The sequence below is a fragment of the Cladophialophora psammophila genome, assembly GCF_000585535.1.
Source record: "Cladophialophora psammophila CBS 110553 chromosome Unknown aczJe-supercont1.2, whole genome shotgun sequence".
NCBI classification, from domain to species: Eukaryota; Fungi; Ascomycota; class Eurotiomycetes; order Chaetothyriales; family Herpotrichiellaceae; genus Cladophialophora; species Cladophialophora psammophila.
This window is the reverse complement of record NW_006912923.1, coordinates 1,191,586-1,206,295: the sequence shown is the minus strand read 5'-3', so window position 1 is coordinate 1,206,295 and position 14,710 is coordinate 1,191,586. Positions and strand designations below refer to the sequence as shown.

At 50.5% G+C, this 14,710-nt stretch overlaps 6 protein-coding genes across 6 annotated transcripts; 2 read left to right on the top strand and 4 right to left on the bottom strand.

Moving 5' to 3' along the window:
* Nucleotides 1-755: 755 nt before the first annotated feature.
* On the bottom strand, nucleotides 756-2,465 carry A1O5_01771 (uncharacterized protein; the record flags this gene model as incomplete). The annotated part of the gene is made up of 2 exons (XM_007742387.1): nucleotides 756-2,247; nucleotides 2,314-2,465. 2 exons carry the CDS (start codon nucleotides 2,463-2,465, stop codon nucleotides 756-758), a joined length of 1,644 nt encoding a protein of 547 aa, XP_007740577.1.
* A 2,982-nt stretch (nucleotides 2,466-5,447) lies between these two features.
* A1O5_01770 (uncharacterized protein) lies at nucleotides 5,448-6,118 on the top strand (the record flags this gene model as incomplete). Its single annotated transcript, XM_007742386.1, has 1 exon — nucleotides 5,448-6,118. A coding segment is annotated over one exon (239 nt), but the record flags the coding sequence as incomplete, so codon positions are not given.
* Nucleotides 6,119-8,651: 2,533 nt separating this feature from the next.
* A1O5_01769 (uncharacterized protein) lies at nucleotides 8,652-9,096 on the bottom strand (the record flags this gene model as incomplete). Its single annotated transcript, XM_007742385.1, has 2 exons — nucleotides 8,652-8,998; nucleotides 9,060-9,096. 2 exons carry the CDS (start codon nucleotides 9,094-9,096, stop codon nucleotides 8,652-8,654), a joined length of 384 nt encoding a protein of 127 aa, XP_007740575.1.
* A 21-nt stretch (nucleotides 9,097-9,117) lies between these two features.
* Nucleotides 9,118-9,630, bottom strand: A1O5_01768 (uncharacterized protein; the record flags this gene model as incomplete). Its single annotated transcript, XM_007742384.1, has 1 exon — nucleotides 9,118-9,630. One exon carries the CDS (start codon nucleotides 9,628-9,630, stop codon nucleotides 9,118-9,120), a length of 513 nt encoding a protein of 170 aa, XP_007740574.1.
* Nucleotides 9,631-11,350: 1,720 nt separating this feature from the next.
* A1O5_01767 (uncharacterized protein) lies at nucleotides 11,351-12,891 on the bottom strand (the record flags this gene model as incomplete). Its single annotated transcript, XM_007742383.1, has 4 exons — nucleotides 11,351-11,666; nucleotides 11,728-12,068; nucleotides 12,125-12,705; nucleotides 12,759-12,891. 4 exons carry the CDS (start codon nucleotides 12,889-12,891, stop codon nucleotides 11,351-11,353), a joined length of 1,371 nt encoding a protein of 456 aa, XP_007740573.1.
* A 1,027-nt stretch (nucleotides 12,892-13,918) lies between these two features.
* On the top strand, nucleotides 13,919-14,497 carry A1O5_01766 (uncharacterized protein; the record flags this gene model as incomplete). Its single annotated transcript, XM_007742382.1, has 1 exon — nucleotides 13,919-14,497. The coding sequence occupies one exon, from the start codon at nucleotides 13,919-13,921 to the stop codon at nucleotides 14,495-14,497; it is 579 nt and encodes a 192-aa protein (XP_007740572.1).
* Between the last annotated feature and the right edge of the window lie 213 nt (nucleotides 14,498-14,710).

Below are 14,710 nucleotides of genomic sequence, written 5' to 3'. Positions count from 1 at the left end.
CGTGATATTGAGATTAATACTGGGTATTAATGATTGGCTGTGCGGTCAATAGCTGCCGGAATCCACATCGCGTGAATGGCGATATTATGCATCTCTTAGGGTGATAACCCTCCTTCAAGAATCAACTATTTACACGAGATAATGCCCCTAGAATCTTCAACTGCGGACATGCATAGTTCTGATCAATACTTGTCTCCATGTCAGCCCAACTATTCCGCCCTCAGCAGTGTTGAATTGCCGCTAATCAACTTTCAGACAAGCAGCCAGTCAGTTCCGACGGAGGAGCTGGGTGCCCGCAAAAAGTTCGCCGTCTTTTAGAACGGCTAAGCCGCTCAAACTCGGAAGAAACACAGTGCGCGGCATCATTTGCTGCCATCACTGTCGCCGACCAGATCATCTGACGTGAGTGAGGATAAGAACATTGAAACCAGGATACAGATCGCTAAGCCAGAGACACAGGATTGAACAAGGATTTTTCCAAATCGACTCCTCAAAACGAAAGCGAAAAGCAAGATCGCTAGACTGCGTCTCATCGCACTCCATAGTATAGGGAGGATCGTCCTTCCAACCAAGTGAGGCCGCATAGAGAAATCTATGAAGTGGAGGGCCAAGTTGGAAGACACGATAAGGACTCGGAAGGAGAGGAGGACGAGAGGGAAGGGGCCAAGGGGAAGGGGCATAATCCATACTACCATAGATTATAGTAATGCAAAGGCCCGAAGACTTGGCCGAACGCGAGAAAGTAGGTGTGTCATCTAGACAGGAGCACCTCTCGTCTGCAATTGCGCAGGAGATGTAGGCTGAAGCTGTTGCAAGCTTTCGTCGATAAAGCCCGTAGTGAATGATCGAGAACGCGTCTTCTGGCTTCCTAGTTTTGCCTGGTGAAGCCAGAAAACCTGACCTCCGGTATCGCCTCTCAGTCCAGCTATGTCCGCCATGTCTTCCATCATCCGAACAGCACAGTCGTCTGGGAAGTTTACCCCTAGCTCCTTTACTGCGTCACCGATACCTTCAATGCAGCACCTCGCGGCGAGGTCATATTCCTTTGCGTCCATGTACATCTTGATCAATTCATTCAACACGATCCTCGATTGTTTCGTACAGGTGTTAGGATTTGACCTTGTTTCATCCAGGAGCTGAAGGCACAGTCGGCGAGCTGAATCGAGCTCACCATCCCGCCTTAGTAAAGTGATTTCCGCTCGCTTCCATCGGAGAGTCTCTGGGTGCAAAGGATCCAGGTGTTGAGCAAACAGATCTCGGACCAGTTTAATGGCCTGTTCTGATTGTCCTCGATGGGTGTCGCCTTTCTGGAGCTCAAAGCAGACAATTGAAAACGGATGTTGTACTCCTAATTTTTTATACGATTCTTTCCAGAGAAGTTGCAAAAGTACTGTACGCAACCCCGGACACACTTTCGTGTTGACGGGTGACGTTGTGGCGAATAGCTCACCCATAAAACATCTTGGCTCAGGACTGATTGTCAAATCCACCTTTTTTCCAGCTTCTCTTAACGTTTCCCACGCTTTGAGAGACTGTCTCTTAAGTAGAGAAATCGCGTACTTTATGTCTCTCCAGAATGCAGCTGCGGTTAAATCAAATGCCCCATCTCTATATTCGATGCTGTCTGTTGCCTGACGACTGAATTGTGATTTAAGGTGGCTTTTGACACTCTGTAAAATTAGCGCAAAACTGAATTCATCCGAGCAGATGGGTAGAGAGTCTAGTGGCAGGCTGGTTTCGTATATCCAGTAATAATGAATTTGGTCGTTCCAAGTGGTATCTTCCGGTACAACCTTGCTGCATGGTGGGTTAGTTGTATCTACATCAGACTCTGCGAGGAAAGAAGGCGATATATCATAGTCAAAGCTTCCATTTCCGGGGCTCGTAGGCTGATCTGGTTGCCTTGATAGGATCTTCATTCTCATCTTTGGTCTGCCACTGGTATGATTTCGAGAAATGGCGATTTTCACTCGAACGTGTGCCGGGCTCCGTTGACCAGGGTACCGAGCATCGAAAACAATGTGGCAATTATTGTGCGGCACTTCTGGATATTGTTTGGTGGAATCCTTATTCACATATCGTTCAAGCTTATGGAGGTCCGTTGGTAATATTTCAATCTCGGTTATCTTCCTCGATTGATTATTGGCACATTGAACTATGATCCGACTGAGAAGATTTTTCTTTTCAATAGCTGAAGTGTTTTTGCGAACGCCCCATGCCTTGAGTCTCGTTTCGTACATTCTCTTGCTAATTACGACACGATCAGTGAGAGGCCGGTGCCGAGGTCCGGGGCGCGGCTGCTCAACCACCTACCTTGCTACGAACCCATAGTCCCGCTCCATTACTTTGCGCACTTCACTTAGTTTCATCTTCTCGAAATATTGAATGATATCATCCTGATGAAAACTCCATTCCGCCTCGGTGGGAGCGTTTTGGTAAGAGGGAGAGGCTCCTCGTGTGGCCATAGGGTACGTTCCGAATTGTATCGTTGTTTAATATTAAATGGGTTGCTAAAGGCGCGTCCGCTGCAACAAAGCCAAAATTCTGAGACGGTATATCTTGTTCGAACTTCAAGAGACTCGAGGATGTTTTGTGGGTGTATGACAATGCCCAAGTAGGTGCGGGGATTCAGCTGGCAGCTGACTGGCTTAGTCAGGGCATGCAGCTACAAAAGCACCTTCACACCGGTCGCCGCACTAAACTAGATATCGTTTAGACCTTCCCGGATCGACGTGTCTGAGCCCGAAATCAGTCGCAGTCTGTCGTTCTCTTCATAAATCACATGAAATACTCTTCATCGAGGGTCGTACAGGATGCATCCTCCCATCTCTCATTCTCTCTGGATGGATACAAATATCTCTTACATGTTGCACTTGGTTCTTCTCTGAAAGGTTGGTCATACTTCTCAACTGACGAACAGGCTAAAGAGTTGAGTATCGATATTCGCATCATGGCCTCGCCGACTTCTTCCCCCCCCCGCTACATGAGCTCTACCATATCTTCTAGATCCAAGACAACTTCGACCGCCTCCAGCACCAGCTCTCCTCCTCCCAATTCTGCACGAGTCAAATCTAGAGGTGTCTCCACGCCGTCAGTCAGTGACAGCATTGAGGCAAGTAGAACTTCTTGAGTGCATTCTGACGCAGCGTCAGCCTTGTACTTATCAATATCTCTTATGGCTGACTCGGTACCTGGCCTAAGACACCAACCGAAGATGACAACGTCGCCAGAACCGACGCGTCTATCCCACTTGTTATTGCTCGCATCTCGGGGGATTCGAGGACCACTGAAGCCCCCGTCTTGCCTGAAGGACAGCCCCTCGCATTGGTTTTGAGGAGCACGGGCCAATATGACCCACGTCAATCTGAAACCCGAGATGGAGAAAACGTCGATGTCGAGCCTGGCCAGGGTGCAAATTTGGCTACACCTGTAGCCACAAGAACTCTCTCAGCGAGCATTGTTGAGCCGAGTGAAGACGAGGCAAGACACTTGGAGACGGCACCAGGATCCGTTCAACGGTCGGATCGCACTACGTTTACATGTACTTTCTATCACAAGTCCTCGTCAAAGCTTAGGGATAAGGTTAGAAGTGGTGAAGTGGATTTAAAACATCGGAGGCAAGTGAGAAAAGTGAGAAACTGAGACCTCGAGCTGGTGGCCCTTAAATTCTAGGCTTTGATGCTATGGGCGAGATAGCACTCTAGTTACTACAGAAGCTCGACGAAAAGCGAGTATCTCTTGAGAAAAACTGTCGGTAAGGGGGCCTCTCTTGCTTGGCCTTGCGGGCCGCGGCATCGTGCTGATGGACGCCGTTTGTTGGTGTATGACGCTGAGCCGCTTTTGGGAGAATATCCAAGCCGCCACCAAGCGCCTAGACCTCATCGGATGTGTGATGGGTTGCTTGGCTGCTTAAGTCTTTGGCTCCTACGCCCCAGCACAAAAAGCTCGTCCCTTTTGATTTATTGTGGCGCAGTAGGTTCAGAGCACGTGTCCGTTCCATTCTGATTGAGGATTCGAGAGCTCACCAGGAGCGGAAAGTGAGCCCAAGATGAGCAAAGCCGTGCCAGCCCAGTCACGTGCGGAAGACGAGTTGACAGGTTTTCCACGCGCCAAACTACCCGTGTTCACTTACCCATATTCCTCTTTCTACGTGGTCAAGCAGCGAGAGCCCGAACCGGCTTAGCCCAAAATTGTCTAGACCACATTCACAGCGTGGGGTCCCTCTCAAGTCGAGATACCATAGGAAGAGGGATATGGGTAAGTGAACACGGGTACGCGAATACGGGTAGGCGTGACCTGGGTACGTTCCATAGGGACGTCCCCTAGCCTTCAACGGGGTCGGAAAAGTTCACATACCCAGGTCCGCTTACCTATACTCCCGTACCTATATTTGCTTACCTGTTCCTCTTCTAATGTGGTGGAGAGCCCATGGTTCGCGCTGCCCCCAAACCGGCCACCAGATCTCCCGTCCAGCGGGAACGTGGACAGCATGACTTTGTCGTCGGAAAGTCCACAACTGTCCAAGTTTCTGGGCTAGGAGTCGTCACAATGGGGCAACAGTCTCGAGACCACGGGCTCGGAAGACATTGATGTCGATTCGCAAGATGATGATATTAGTGAGGCTTTGCTCTGCGACACCTGGCCTAAGACTAGCAGAATCTCGCATTGAGCGATGTGTCAAAAGGCTCCCTTTCCTATTCAACATATAGCCACAGATCCTTGTACATGTCCTGTAGATCAACTTCCATCGTCGATGTTTCGACCGGCCAGACGTCGAGCAATTCGTCGATTCTGGCTGGCCAATCAGATGGCGAGCATGTGTAATCAGATGGTCGTTCTTCGGAGATGTTCAAACCGAAACAAAGTCTGACCAATTAGTCCGTTACCACGTGTTTCACCTTGCTTCGCCAACCCCCTTACAGCGCTTGAAATTTCGAGGTTGGGCTGACGAATTGGCCGTAGATACAGTATGAACCGCCTGATGGTCCAGTACATACTGGTCCTAGAAAGCCTAATCGTTGCCATGTACGCAGCTGAGGTTTGATGTTCGCACCTCCTACCGAGTTGTCTGTCGTCTGAATCGACCACGAGGGGGTTTTCCCCCTTTCTCAATGGTTGGAAGCGAAATTGATTTCATTCCAATGCATTAGATTTTCCGGGCCTGTTTTGAATCACGTCCAGAGATCCAGATGACTTTGGGTACTATACAAACGGAGTAGCTGGGAACGATAGACGATCGCTGGCCTCAGCCGAATAATGTCCTATTTTGCAGACCCCAACGACGCGGTAATCATCTGGTCAAATTGCACCGAAGTTGAAACGTGCTCGTTGCCTGACATGGGATTCCAATATCAATCGTTCTTTCTCGAAGCATATTAGACGAATATGGCCGGGTAGGCCGCGAAAGTCTGCCAATCTGCGCAATCAATTCTTCCATCAGTTTCAGGATGCGGCTCAGGACGTCAGTCATTGTATTTCGAAGATGTGTGTAGACGTGGACGCCGAGTTGTCGAGTCACACACCTGGCTTTCCGGCGCTTAATGTTTCCGTCTATGTAACTTACGTTCATAGTTTCCGTTGCAGGCTTCGATTTGGGAGGCACCCCGAGTACCTCGACACATGTGCTCTTCGAAAGCCCGAGACAGTTTACTGTTATCTCCGTGGCACGAGTCCAGATTGGGCGTAACCCGTCTATGTCGATTTAGAAGCTCTCCGAATGGGTCCGTTAGCTACAAGTCAGAAAACTGAATATATCTCTATCCTGTTTTATGAAGACGATGAACTAGCAGACGTAGCGTAGACTTTCACCATCCCCGACCGAGAGGACTTAATAAGTGTCTTACAGAGGTACGCCGAGACGATGAGATACGCCACAAGCGATAAGTATATAGACGCATTCTAACGATTTATTACGGGACTCGTTACGTAGAGGCTCCTTCTAAACTAAGGTGACAAGATTCTAGAGAATACTAAGTGCAACAAAAACATCGAAATCACTCTCGAGCATCCAACAGGAAAACCTAAGACCATTGAGTTCATCAAGAGACTGCCTGGAAAGGCAAGAGACGAAGAGATCGAACTGTGGATCCGGCGAGGTCAATCTCCCGTGGACTTGGCGATATCCCTTGACAGAACTCCAGAGTTCGTCTTGCGCGAAGCCAAACGCCTTCTTGGAGAACAAGAGCTGAGGCAACAAATGAGACGGAATAAAAAGGGGCAATGGTCTGATGGCGAGACCCAGTGGCTGATCTCTGTTGGATGATGCACCACGATAGAGAAAAGGTTTTAGTTGATTGATTGATTTGTAGAGAGTTGCAGGAGAACTCTCTACAGAGATCTATCTCGCTATCTACTGAAACTAAGCTAAACCTAATTTGGCGAGAGTGTTGCGCAGTGCCAAGCCCATGTCCAACAAGAAGGGGAGGAGTACCGGGTACTTTGATGCGTATGTTCCTACGGATATAGAGTAAGAGGGTGGTATACATCACGATTTAAATAACCCAATGTCTCTATGCCGGTCTAGATTACGCGCTGGTCAGTATGCTCTATTCTTTGAGGCAAAATCCCTTGAGCATCAGATTTGCGCCACTCAAATGGCAGGACCATTTGATGTCAATTCGACTATAATATTTGGCTCTGGTACCTCCCATCGATCGGGGGCACCGTCCAAGCTATATACCTGTCTGCAAGGCAAAAAGGGGTAGCATCCCTTGCATTGTCCCTGAACTAATAGGCAACAGATTGAGACGGAATGCAACAGAGTGAGACAGGAAAACGCCACAGAAAAGTCAATATGCGCCAATGGCATATTGCGAGGTTGAAGAAGGCTGAACTTAGATAGGCCTTGCCAGCGAGGTATATGGTGGGGGCGGAATATGCCTCGGGGGCCAACACCATTGTACACACAGGTCAATGCCGTAACGACCTCTCAAGGTCAAGTCATTGTGGTGAACATCCTCCCTTGAAGTTGTTGGTAGCCAGCCATCGTTGAGCCTCCGGACCATGGCAGGAGCAGGCGCGCGCAGCGTAGCACCTACGTACCCGGATCCATCGGTCGCGTTTCGACCCGGAGAAATAAACAGCAGGGAGGAAATCTGGAAACCGCACGAATGAGGAAGTTAAAACTGAAGCAGGAAAATATACGACTTTCATTCTTTGAAAGTCGAGCAGCTCAAGATACAGCTGTGGCTCTCCGAAGTAAAGAAGGCATTGGAAATGGTATATACACAGTCAGATCCAATAGTCTGTGTGGCCAATGAGGACGGTGATCAATTCTATCAAGTATTGTTGATGGCGGTCTTTAAGGTGGCCTGTTTAGATGGAACACCATGCCGAGGTTCAGTCGGGCATTTTTCCTTCTAGTGTCCACCTCTTTTTTTCAGAGCCTGCGCGAATCGCTGACCTTCTGGTTGTGCCTCCTGCTCGATCTGAGGCGAATGAATGCTACACTCATTAACCAGACGCGACTGACTAGGAACTCGCTACCACCAATCACATGTTCTCTGGACTTGGCTGTTCAGTTTGTCGCAGCTCACTAGCTCTGGATATCAACCCAGCCTAGTCCCTGGCAACAAAGGCCCTATAAGGACCACTCTACAAGGCGTTTGCCATTTGGCTACATTGATTCATACACAGAACAAAACGAGAATGAATTTATAAATCCTTGTGTACTAAACGATGGTTGACCTCTTCCCGCTAATCTTCCAGCCCCTATTCCTAACCAGATTAAAAGGGATCCAGCCGATCCTCATTTCTTCCTAGATTGCCACTTGATCACACAGCCCATCTCTGCACTTCCTGGTGGCTAGACCTCTTCCCGCGCAGACCTTCACGTCCCTTCCCTAATTATTGGCCAACAGGGGTTCTCCACGGTGATCGACAATAGCTTCCATGTGATAAGACACTTGATGGAGCCATCCTGTCCTAGATAGACATCCTCAATGTCCGCCACCTCGCCAGCTACTCCCCTTGTAGCGGAATCTAGGGGAACGCAAGGAGCCAGTTTCTTTCTGCGTCGATCCGATGAGGTCTGGGACCGCTTGGCTTCCGCCTCCTCCAGTGCCTCCCTTGGCCTCTTTTACCTTCCACGTCTCCTTCGTTGCGCGGCAAGAACGTTTTGGAGGATTACCATCGTTGGAGAGAATAGCGGATTGGGTAGATGATTGAGTCCGTTTTCGAGTCGGTGCTCCTTGGATGCCAGCACCGGGACTAGTTTCAGTAGCCTTATGCGCAGCCACTAGAGGCGATGATGGCGATGGTTCCGTAAAGGCACTGACTCCTTCTGTGGTCTCCTATACTAGAACTCGGGCGAGACTAAAAGGTCGAAGACGCCGATACTGAACCCACCTGAGCAGCGGTCGCTGGCCACTATAGAAATGTCCTCAATAAGTATCTCCTGGTTCGATCGGAAGGCGATCCCACTTTGACAAGCAATTGCGGTCAACGTTAGCGCTCGCTGCTCCTACAAGCTACTCTATGTCCAGGGCGCCATCGTCTGGAGTTGACCGATGCTCTTCGTGGCCGGCGAGGCGTGGAATAGAGCCTACGGTAACGTCGCGGTCTAGGCAGCCATGGAGAGTCGCAACCGCCATCCTCTGCCTCTGCTTCGCCTTGACAAAGGTCTCTTCAAATTTAGCAAAGACATCATAGATTCAGCCAACAGACGCAGGTGCATTTGAACCTATGCCAGCGTCACCGCACTTATCATTGCCATTGCCTCTGTTGAGAATATGAATGTGGAGAGCATTGGCTTTGTATGATTTCTCGCTTCCTCCTTCTTTCCCGTCGCCTGCAGGATTGTTTATACTGTATTTTATCAGGCAGCCCGTATCCTCCTTTCCATCCTCTCTGCCTAGTTCTGTAGTTCCTTCAGACAAAGAAAGGGAGGAATCGTTGGGAGGGATACCGTCCGTAACCTTGAGGGCGAGGGTTTCGTCGTCAAAGGCAGCATTGTTGGGGGTGTCAACTTGCTGAACGTCGTCCAGCACAATCGGGTTGTCTAGAGAAATACATCAGTATGCGTGGCTAATATACGTAGACATAAGATCTCTATTACTTACCTTGGCTGGCTCCGGGCGGACTACCTGCTGCAGCCATAGCGGAAAACCGGCACGACTCTCAACAGTCGTCCTCTTGCCAACACACCTCGCCGATCCTGTCAATGGAAATGGGTGATGTGGAAGCCTTGCTGCTAAGGCCGGCACTTCCTCCAAACCCTGAGTCGCTTCGGGAAAAGATGGCCGTGGGCGATAGAAGGTTACTGATTTCGCTTTTATCGTCAATGTTGTCGTGGTTGTCACATTCTTCGCTTTCTTCAACCACGTCACTGTCGATCGCGTCATTGCTACGGACTCTGGCAACTTGAACGCCGCGTCTGTCGGGATCATGAGCTGTTAGTCCCAAAATCTCTTGCTCCACTAGATATTCTCGAGCGGAGTCCCGGGCAGAGGTAGTTAAATCCACCAAAGCGACGAAACCCGTATTGTCCGTAGGCCGTTCCTGTTGCGGATACTTGGAGCTATTTCTGATCGACAATTGACTGTGGAGGCCGACTGTGGAAGATTTGCCGAAGACGCGGTTTCTGAAGGACGTTTTATTTGCTCGTGGTTGATACGCGATGAAAGTCGCCATGATTGAAGTGTGCTATTTCGAGGAGCGTGGAGCAAGAGAACGGATTTTATAGAGAACGGCGAGGGAACCGGGGCTATTCATATAGACAGTCACCACGGCCTAATGCGCTCCATGCTTTCCCTTCTCTCACAATGCGCAATTCCAAGTCTCGCACAGCTGCCAGGTTTGATCCTTGGCTTCCCAAAGCTGCTGTCGGTGCGTCCAGGCCCCGTGGGGCCGAGAGAGGGAGAATACCATGGCCGAAACGAAGTAGAACGGGTCATGCCACCGAAAAATACGAATCGGGGGCCACCGTTATCCCGAAGATGGCATTGAACCCGGTGATAGTGGTCTCGAGAATGAGGGACAACAGCGAACCAACATCTCCGTCCGTGGGAGCGAAATTTGTTCCAACAATCCCACTATATCCTCCTCCCTAAGTGCCGTTCGCAAGCCCCTCCTAGGGGAGGCGCCGTACTTCTTTCAGATCAAACGAAGAGACAGCGGCTGAGGAACCATCTGCAACATGCTGACGTGTCCCTTTCGACAGATCATGACTCTCTTCCGCAGAAATACCGAGAGCTGAAGCCGAAGACTCAGCCCCCGTCAACCTGCGTTTCGCGAGACGGAGCGTAGGCAGCCATGCAGGCATTCTGCTACCCACCCTGTGCGGCACTTTCGCGACTGGATGTACCGGGTGAGACGCCCAGCTCTGTGCGCCGGTTCGAGCCAAAGGATCCGCGGCGCTCCAGCCACCTTCAATGTCTCGCTCCACAAAGTCGAGACCCAGCATCCCTCCCCTTTCAAATGGTGCAGCGTGGAGAATTGACTGTCGACCACGGCGCCCCGGAGGATATTCGATTTTGCTATGGTCGACGAAGTCGAACCTGCTGTGGGTGAGGGGGAGGGGACTGCTGGGCCTGGAACAGACGCTTGAGGGAACACGTCACATGGGTCAACTTTCACAAGATGGCAGAAGGGGACTCGCTGACTTGTCGACAGTCACACCCATGCTCCCAAGACTTTCGTCGAGGCATGCATAGGTGATGGATCTAGTCAGCTGAGCTGGTGCGTTGCGTGGTTAGCGAAGCTAAGGGAGCCATAGAAGGATCCGGCGCACGGAGGGTCCAAAAACGGTCCTCCTCGCAAGAGGGGGGGGCAGGTGTGACGATCGCAGATTGCGAGGATGATCGAGACGAGGCAGAATTTGGATCGAATGGAAAGGGGCCCGATACGGCACGGGAGGAAATTCAGACCGCGAGGCAGACTTCGAGGCAGACTTCGAGGGAGCTGAGGGGAGATCAAGGATGGGAGGCCTGACGCGGCAGGAGGTGAGACATTCAAGCGGTGTCGAGATGCGACCCGACAGATGTGTCAGGGAGGGCAGAGTCGAGAGAGGAAAAATAAGTTGGAAGGCATGAGGGAGTTGAGACGGGCGAGTTGGTCCTTATAGCCGTCAAAAGCGGCTGTGCGCCCAGCGCGCGACCATGCCCGAAGCGGTAGGCAACCTAAACCGGAGGCCGATTTCCCGGCAATGACTTTGCATACCGAATACACGTATGTTGACATTCGCAATGTATCTGCTCGACCGCTCGGATGCGAGGCCTACAATGTCGCAAACGAGATCTTCAGAAAAGTAATGGTTGTGAATGATTTTATTGTTCAAGACTTGGAGACTATGGTAGCTTAGAATACCCGGGCATCTGGAGAAAGGTAGAAATTTTCTTCTCTGCACCCAACTTTAAACGTTGGCAACTTTGTAAAAGTTCTTCTGGACTTCGTCCTGCTCCAGGGCCAGCATCATTTCAACCGTCCAGTCTTCATGAACATGTCCTTCTGGGATGTTGGTAGATTGGAAGGCGGTGCCCTTCTCCACACTCTCAGCAGCTTCGGCGGTTCGATCATATGCGTACTTCTCAGCGTCATGGCCGTAAATCCATGTAGGCTGAGGCATCTTCATGATGGCTGGATCTTTAGCGACAGCTTCCCAGTCGGTTTTATGCCATCGGTGTCGAGTCTCCCAACCCATTCTCTGGGTGAGACTGGTGCGTTCATACCTAGGGTATGACTTGTTGGCAAACGTTCGAAGCGTTGGGCTTCGTGGAGGCAACAACTCACCTTAACTTCTGAAAGACTCTAAATGCCAGCGGGATCTTCTCCTTTCCCAAGCTATCCAGGACTGCGACCAATGTGGCGGCGTCCTCGATGGCCTGCACGCCTCCGGTGCCAGATGTTGGAAGATGAGGGTGAGCGGAGTCTCCAACAAGAACCACACGACCCTTGTCAGAAACCCATTTCCTTGTTGGATCTCGCCACAGCAACTTCCAATCAATCAGCACCTCTTGTGGTACGGCCGCCACAGCAGCACGACAGATAGGATCCCAGCCCTCCACATTCTTCATCATATCTTCCATACTTCCCTTTCGACTCCAAGACTCTGATGCCTCATTGTCTGTATCCTGGCGCGGGGTAAGTAAGAGTCCAATGCTGATTGAGCATCCGGAGGCAACATTACCGGGTGTGTTACGAAGACGACAGCGCCCTGAGGCTTAGGCAAAACCAAAAGATTGGTGTGTGTGTCTCGTCCTACCCACATGATCAATTCTTCCTCGGTGGATGATGTAAAATGTTTGGTCAGAGGATCGTGGCTCAATCGCTCTAGCGGGAACCACGACCTGTACACAGAAAAGCCACTGGTCTGTGCTATCTGATTGATACCCGTGACATAGCGCCGACCATAGCTGTGGATGCCATCGCAGGCAATGATGGCATCTCCTTTGAATTCCTTGGAGCCAATGGTAATTCCCGCGCACTCATCGTTTTCAAAGTATTCGGTGACGCGCGTATTCAAGTGGACTGTGACCCCAATGCTTAGCGCATATTCGTAAAAGCATTTCTGGACGCCTGATCTGTTCGAAAACAGGATGGGAAAGCCGTCATAATCCGCCAAAATTGGAGAATCGAAAACTAGTTCGCCAGCCGAATTGTAAATGCTCATTGTTTTCGGGCGGCTGGAATATTCTGTGACGCCTTTCAGTGTGTCGCCCCATTTCGAGATGATGCGAGTTGCGCTTGATCCTATCTGGATTACATCGCCTATAAGATGTATGAGCCTAGACACGGCTGCACAAATATCATAGACCACAGACCGATAAGACTTAGCTCGGGAGCTGTTTCAAACACTTCTGCACTGAAACCTTTCCGTTTCAGTTCAATCGCGGTAGCCAGCCCAGCAAAGCCGCCGCCTATGATCAGAAAATGACCCTTTTCAGAGCGCGCCATGTTATTCAGCTTGACCTGGGATCAAGAGTAGTAGCCACAGAAGTCCAAGTGCCGATGGACATATAACAAGAGGTTGTAAGGTTTACTATCTATCGCTCGAGGTCTACGATCCTTCGCAACTTAGCATACTTGTCTTTGAACTAGGTAGGCTTCGGCGGAGACACGAAGTTCGTTTGGAGGTTTCGCCAACAAGCAGCTAGGCCTAGGCAAGTCGGGGTTTTTAGTCCCCCGTTGAGAAGGCGCCGGGCGGCAGCATTGGGGGGTTCGGCTTAGGTTCTGAGGCGGCGCCTTTTGACCGAGGAGGTCTTTCATCAGTGAATATTCCGTCCTCGACAGCGGGGCCATTTGGACGAGCCCCAGACCTGCTGAGCTTCGTGTGGCTGGGCACCGGGGGACAGTGCCACTCGGGGATCCGGAACTTGACCAATGGTGAGGCCTCCATCGCGGCGCGTCTCATTGTTACTATGTACATATGCTGATCCACTATGGGTGTCAATACGGCACTATGTACCGAGTAATTCCACCGGGAACACCAGATAGATTGAATGGAGCCTCCTGACTGCCAGCAACCTAATCGAACAGCTATGAAGCTTTCTGCCCACGTTTATGGAAGCGGCTTGGATTCTCACAGCCTCGGAGCGGATAGGCCTATACAACGCCGAGCACTCTTCAAGTCCAGCTCCACGAACAACATTGGCCCTCGCAGTATACAGTATAGTCCCGAGACCGGCAGGGAAGGGCATTCATCTTCATTCGTTCAGGACACGTATGCCTAGATACGCTCGGCCAAGATCACATATCGCGTATGCAATCACGCTCTAATTTGGCCGAGTACGGCGATGCTGACATTAACAGGTCCGCTGCGCCTGTGGATGGTCAACAACATCGGAGCACTGTTTCCCATGTTTTTGATTTTTAGGTCACAAATCTCTTCTTCCACTTCCTGTCAGCCGGTATCTCACTTCAGACTCACCAAAAGCACCTCAGAGTACATACTCGCCTTACTCAGAGGATCATTACTGTGGAGATGGGTTCGCAGGCAGACAGTGTATTCTCCCCTAAGGCGCTGTGCCACGTTGTCATCCGCACGGTGCCCGAGAAGTTTCGTTCCATGATTCACTTTTGGAAAACTTCACTAGGAGGCCAAATCGTATGGAAGAACGACTTCCTCTGCTTCATCACCTACGATGATGAACACCATCGCATAGCCATCATTGGTCGTCAGGGCACACGACCACACCCCCCCGGCGATGTGTATATGCGCTCTGGTCTCGCCCATATTGCATTCGGATATGCCTCTTTACACGACCTTCTCACCGCTTATCAGCAGCGAAAGAAAGCTGGTATCTACCCCGTCTGGAGCGTCAATCATGGGCCAACTACAAGTATTTACTACGAAGACCCCGATGGAAACGAACTTGAAACCCAAATCGACAATTTCGACGACCCCAATGACGCTACAAAATTCATGAACTCGCCGCAATGGGTCGAGAACCCAGTAGGTGCAGACATTGATCCCGAAAACCTTCTACAAAGATTGGAAAGCGGAGAGTCGGAAACTTCACTCAAAATTCGACAATCTGTGGGACCAAGAACTCGCCGGTAGCCAATACCTTGAGAAGAAAGTGCGAGTCCAACATTTGAGTGGCAGGAGGTTTGCATCTGTCGAGATATGGCAGGAAACGCAGTTCTTTGCGTCGCGATTGGATCAGATCAGCTAGACCATTAGATGATCACGGCTTTGAGATTACCGAGAGCTGCTACGGTGTGGTCGTTTGTTCCAGCAAAGCACGTAAACCCCAATCTCCTGAATAACCGC